Genomic DNA, 5873 nt, shown 5'->3' with positions numbered 1-5873 from the left:
GGACCACACTTGGACGATTCCCAACCTCTCTGGCATGCCTCGATTGATTTTCGGCCCACAGCACGCCCGGACCCTAGGCCCACCCCAGAAACCATAGGCTATATAGCACACCGATTTGGCCCGAAAACCCCTTGTTCACGGCGTTTTGCCTATTTGTCAACCTAAATGACCACGAAAATTTAAACGAACCACACTGGGTTAGTCCCCAACCTCCCTGTCACGCCCTGATCGAGTTTTGGCCCACAGTACGCCCGAACCCCGGGCCCACCCCCGAAACCGTGGGCTATAGCACAATGATTTGGTCCAAAAATGCCCCGTTCACGCCATTTCACCTGTTTGTCCACCCAAATGGCCATAAAAATTTAAAAAGATCACACTGGGACGATCCCCAACCTCCCTGGCACGCCCTGGTCGATTTTCGACCCACAGCACGCCCGGACCCCGAACCCGCCCCCGAAACCTTGGGCTATAGCACTTCGCACGTTTGTCCACCCAAATGGCCACGAAAATTTAAACGGACCACACTGGGACGATCCCCAACCTCCCTATTCATTTTGAACATTGTGGTGTACATAAGAATGGTTAATAAACTGAGGGGTTATGTTTAAAACCTAATTTGATGATTTTTCCTTTATTTATTGTTTGAAAACAATATTCCCTCAACTTGTTTGTGAGATTGACAATGAATATGATTTTGTCACGAAGTTTGTCTTGTTCACTTGAATTAATGCATTGGTATAAAAGGTTAATGAGCTATGGTTTGATCTTATTGAACTAGGGGTATGTGGATTCCCCGTGTGAATGTTCATTGATTTAATGGTTTAGAGTCCCACTGGCTAAGAGTTGATATGGCATAATAATGAACTTGCAAGTGATGTTGGTATGGCGATACTGACAGGATGCCTTAATGCATAATTGGTTCAATTAATGAGAATTTGTGTTAAATGTTTTAATTGGGCTTAAAAGAGGTTGTGTAGCTAACTATGGAAGGTGGAGGTCTCAGGGGAACCAATACTGGAAACCGTGCTAGCCGGTACGGGGGTCGATTTGGCTTGATGGTTCGAGTGCCCTTGGTAAGACCATGTGGTTTGAGTCCACCTTATTATATGACTGAGAGGTTCGAGTCCCCTATATTACATTACATGATCGGGTGCTTAAGTGACCTTAGTATATGATTAAGCTGTTCGAGTCCCCCATGCATATTTATGAGATTATTCTCTGGGTTGTTTCCGACAGACCCCTCGATTAAATACATCTCAATAGTCCAAAGCAGTACAGAAAAAGAAGTAAACTATTTGGCCAAATTCAATAACATTGGTATTAATCTCCCAAAGTGGGGTCTGGGAAGGGCAGAACGTATGTAGTCATGTAGACCTTATCCATACCTCAGAGGTAGCGAGGCTGTTTCCGATAGTCCCTCGACCAAATACATCTCAATAGTCCAAAGCAGTACAGCAAAAGAAGTGAACTATTTGGCCAAATTCAACAACAATACCAAGTATAATCTCCCAAAGTAGAGTCTGGGGAGGGCAGAACGTATGTAGACCTTATCCATGCCTCAGAGGTAGCGAGGTTGTTTCCGACAGACCCCTTGACTAAATACATCTCGATAGTCCAAAGCAGTACAGAAAAAGAATTGAACTACTAACCAAATTCAAATTTACAAAGATGTTGTTCCTCAAAATAGTAGTTACATGAGTAAAAGTCTAGCAAAACAAGCTGTTCTACACACTAGATAGTTGCCATAGGCGTCTAAATTCGAGCGAATATAAACTTTTTTGTACAGAACAAATACATCGCGATGACCAGCCCGGTTGTAAGTGAAGCACCAGGTGACGCGTATGAAATAATAATCTTATCTCTCGAGCATGCAAGGCCTGCGCGGTGGTGGTAGTAAGATACCTGAATAAGCTTTGCAACAAGCAACCAAAATACTGTAACGCGTGCTGCTTCAGTCCTGCATTTTCTGAGCTGCTGGTCTTTCGATGGCTGATCGATCATATATTCCTTCAACTGAAATAAGTCTAAACAGCAGTGTCGGGCTTCACGATCCCTTGAAGCTTCCACCCACCAGGTCCAGCCAGCGAAAATGCCTGAGCAGAACACTTAAGTGAGAGATAAAAGATTTCAGAAACTTCATTTCCACGACTTATGAAGCTATACGTCTGAACCTGCATTGTGAATGCAGCGCCCCCCGGCAGAAGGGACATGAGTACGTATACAATGTGTACTCGTTTGTAAAGCAGACAGAATAACATGAGGCGTGATCCATGAAGCACACACGCTTTATCAATATATCTAGAGATTCAGATGTGGTTCCCCGAGGACAAGTATATCTTTTAAGTTGCACTAAAATCCAACAGATTTACAAGGTGAGTGTCGGAGAGATGTTGATACTAAGATGGATGTGCAGTTATGCCACATTCGACAGAAGGTGCAAGAAGCACACATCGAGGATAAAATGAGAGAAAGTTGTTTGAGATGGTTTGTCATGCCCTATCATCGACCTCTAGATGCATCGGACCATAGTATGACACTACGGTGAGTCAATGTGTTAAATGGGAACAAGGTAGACCTAAAATCACATGGAAGGAAGTTATCTCGGAAAACCTATGATCTCTTGAAATTCATCTAGACTTGGTGAAAGATAGGGGTCAATAGCATTTCACTTCACGTTGGAACTCTGTATACAACGTGAAGTAGGACCGAGAAAATGGAACCAAAAGTTACAGAAAAATGACAATACCTCTTCCCACGACTTGCCGGTGGCTTCAAGCAAAGCAGCATTACAAGTCTTTAGTTCTACGGTAACACCTGACAACACTGACGCTGCCTCCTCCCATCCTCTATTGTGTCCCATACACCTGAATCGAGGATTAAATTTTAGTACTTTACGACGATGAACTTTATCCAATAACTGTAAATTGACAAAACGAACTGTCATTTCTCCAATCGGAGGTGAAAGAATCACAAGCAGGCGGAAACTCACATGACTGTATTAATCTCGTCCCTTGAGTATTTACATATTGCTTGTCGTAGGTGCTCGGCCGTCTGCCCATCCATCGCTGCAACAGAATAAAAGCTTGAAATAAAATGTACTTCAGCTTCCAAAAACGCTTGGACTTGCTCCTGCATTATTTTCAGTGTTTCCCGCGTTCGCAGTGCATCACTATGCCATAAGGAAAACGAAAATGACCAGTTAGTTTGTTAACATCAACATACTTCACAAGTCATAGAAAACTCCTCTCTACATATTCTTAAAGAACCACTAACCTTGATAAAATAAGTTGTGGAATCCAACCCAGTTTTAGGAGGTTTTGCGAGAGCTTGATAGCATCACGTTGTCCAGTCCTACTCAAAGGACGATCATGATCTGCTCAAGAACATAACGATGAAGTATTGTATTAAAACTACGAATAGAGCTACTTTTCTGCTTGTAGAGCAACACGGTGAGCTTTTTCTGTAGTGTTTCTTTTATAAGAGGAACATCTGCATGAGGTACAGAATGCAGGTCGTTGGAGCTCAAAATTTAGCCCTTTGCGTTATGGTAAAACTTCAAATGCACCACGATAACTCTGTGTGCCTGAATTGGAGTGCGCTCCTTTTCAATTATGATTTCCTCTGAACTAGTCACTACTATAACAACAACAACAACAACAAATCCTTGTAATCTCACAAGTGGGGTATGAGAAGGGTAGAGTATACGCAAACCTTACCCGTATCTTAAGAGAAGCTTTTTCCGATAAACCCTTGTCTGAAAGACTCTGAACTAGTAACTGATGAGAACAAATAACTAGCTGGTCCAAATTTTACCCAAAAGACAAACAAAAAAGCAGATTTATTTTGATAACCGTGGTGTGGGGGACAACTTTCACACACCTGGCCTAATTCCACGAGATACCTGCCACCTCCCACCAACAACAAATATCAGGTAACTCTATCCACCAAGGATAGGGATGGAAAGCAGAATTCTTTTGTCAATCCATACAAAAATTTAAAAGAACATTTTTCACCACATTCAACAAAAGAACTCAAATTCAGTAATGAAAAATCGATATCATGCAAACTTCCTCCTTGCAGTAATCATCATTTAGCATACAAATAGAACAGAAATTGGGGTCCCTAGTTGCAGCAAGTTCGAATCTTTTAGGCGCTTAGTCACTAAAACTACTGAATTAAATGGGGAAAACAAAAGGGGTTCATCGATATAGCTCGAGTAGTCCATTAAAACCTGACAACAACTACATACCCAGTTTAGCGCCACAAAGTGGGGCCTAGGGAGGGTAGAGTGTACGCAGACTATTCTCCTACCGCAAAGATACATAGACTATTTCCGATAGACCCTCAGCTCAAAAAAACAGTCCCGAAAAAAGAAGTAACAGAAATACAAGAAACACAGATAATAACAGAGCAACAGACAGTCACACAATGGACACTACAACATGTTATGAATCAGACAGAATAAAGCAAACCACAAGCAAAAAGAAAAGACAAGAACACACAGATTAACGTGGAAACCCTTGCGGGAAAAACCACGGGCAGAGGCAAAGGAATTTCACTATGAAAGAAGAGGAGTACAATGTGGAGCACGACGTAATTTCTGAATGTCCAAAACCAACCCACTAATTGCACTTATATAGTATGTGCGTACAAATAGGTCTTAGGCCCAAAAACGTAAAGGTCCATTGAAAATCACCATAGACCCCTACGCTACCACCACAGACTCCATTGAAAATTGGGTTGCATCACGAAACTTTCAGGGCTGGATCAACAAAATTCGGGTCACAACTCTAACACAACAAAGTGGCCCTTCTTGTCCTGCTCCTGTTACAAAGTGGGGTCCGGAAAGAATAGAGTGTACACAGACAGACTTTACCCCTACCTCAAACTCAGAGGTAAAGAAGTTGTTTCGGATAGACCCTCAACTCAAGAAAAACAGTCCTAAGCAGATAATAACATAACAGAAATTACAACAATCAACAACAACAACAACAAACCCAGTGTATTCCCACATAGTGGGGTTTGGGAGGGTAAAATGTACGCAGTCCATAAACAAGATGGAATAACAGAAATACGACACCCACAAAGTAATACCCTACACTAACGAACCAAAGGTACCCCACCCCCATACCCTCCTACTAGCAGCTCCAACCTATGGACATAGCCCTAAGACTATCAGCCCAGCTAGCCCAAAGCTCTCCTAACTACGGACTACGACCCACCCACATGCATTAGCCTTCTAACCTAATTCGCGTCCTCCAGAAACTACAATAATCGAGGTACAAATTACATACTCCTCAAAAAAAACCTTTTTTTCAAGATTTCAGAAGCTAAAAGATGGGGTATATACCTCGAATGGATCGATTCTCCCAAGAACTCTTAGCATGTCTAAGCAAAATGAGTCTACGAGCAGCAACAGATGTTGGTGTAGTTTCTGTAGAAGTTGAAGTTTGCTGATCTTGATTTGTTTCAATAACAAGTGAACCAACTCCAACACACTTTGGGACTTTCTTGATTTGTGATTTTTTGTAGTTGTTGTATGGTACTTGTAAAGGTTCCACTAGTGATGGTACTATAACATTCATTTTCTTGGTCCCTTTGAGCTTAGCAAAATGCTCTTCTAGTTGAGACTTTTAGCTAGAGTATAAGGGGCTGTTTGGATTCTCTATAATCAAAAACTAGTGGCATATCATAGAAACTCAATATGCACATCTAGTTCATTCTCGTTGTGTTTACGAAATGATGATTTAGACAATTTCAAAATTTATGTGTCATGTCACTTCTTGTGACTCCTTTCGTTTACTTCTTCGAATGAGTATGTACATCTAGACACGTCAGTTCATTCTCATTGTGTCGATTTACGAAATGATCAT

The 5873-nt window shown here is 41.7% G+C and overlaps 1 protein-coding gene across 2 annotated transcripts; it reads right to left on the bottom strand.

Annotated features, from left to right (window-relative positions):
• Window positions 1-1621: 1621 nt before the first annotated feature.
• Window positions 1622-5792, bottom strand: LOC107870089 (uncharacterized protein At3g52155, chloroplastic). 2 transcript variants are annotated; one of them, XM_016716496.2, is made up of 5 exons: window positions 5351-5792; window positions 3274-3373; window positions 2990-3169; window positions 2747-2864; window positions 1622-2093 (listed from the first exon to the last, which is right to left on the bottom strand). In XM_016716496.2, exons 1-5 carry the CDS (start codon window positions 5583-5585, stop codon window positions 2025-2027), a joined length of 702 nt encoding a protein of 233 aa, XP_016571982.2. In that variant the 5' UTR covers window positions 5586-5792; the 3' UTR covers window positions 1622-2024. The 2 variants fall into 2 exon arrangements, with proteins under 2 accessions (XP_016571982.2, XP_016571981.2); XM_016716495.2 differs by having other exon boundaries at window positions 1622-2105; window positions 5351-5748.
• Between the last annotated feature and the right edge of the window lie 81 nt (window positions 5793-5873).

This window comes from Capsicum annuum, chromosome 5 (assembly GCF_002878395.1).
Source record: "Capsicum annuum cultivar UCD-10X-F1 chromosome 5, UCD10Xv1.1, whole genome shotgun sequence".
Taxonomy (NCBI): domain Eukaryota; kingdom Viridiplantae; phylum Streptophyta; class Magnoliopsida; order Solanales; family Solanaceae; genus Capsicum; species Capsicum annuum.
The sequence above is the reverse complement of the archived record's forward strand: the minus strand, read 5'-3'. Positions and strand labels throughout refer to the sequence as shown.

Excerpts from the sequence above, each read along its gene's own strand:
- LOC107870089 (XM_016716495.2), bottom strand. The coding sequence starts at position 5,585 with ATGAATGTTATAGTACCATCACTAGTGGAACCTTTACAAGTACCATAC. Across the intron at positions 2,865-2,989 it reads GACGAGATTAATACAGTCAT|GTGTATGGGACACAATAGAG; the intron begins GTGAGTTTCCGC and ends TCCTCGATTCAG. Across the intron at positions 2,106-2,746 it reads CCGGCAAGTCGTGGGAAGAG|TGTTCTGCTCAGGCATTTTC; the intron begins GTATTGTCATTT and ends CTCTCACTTAAG.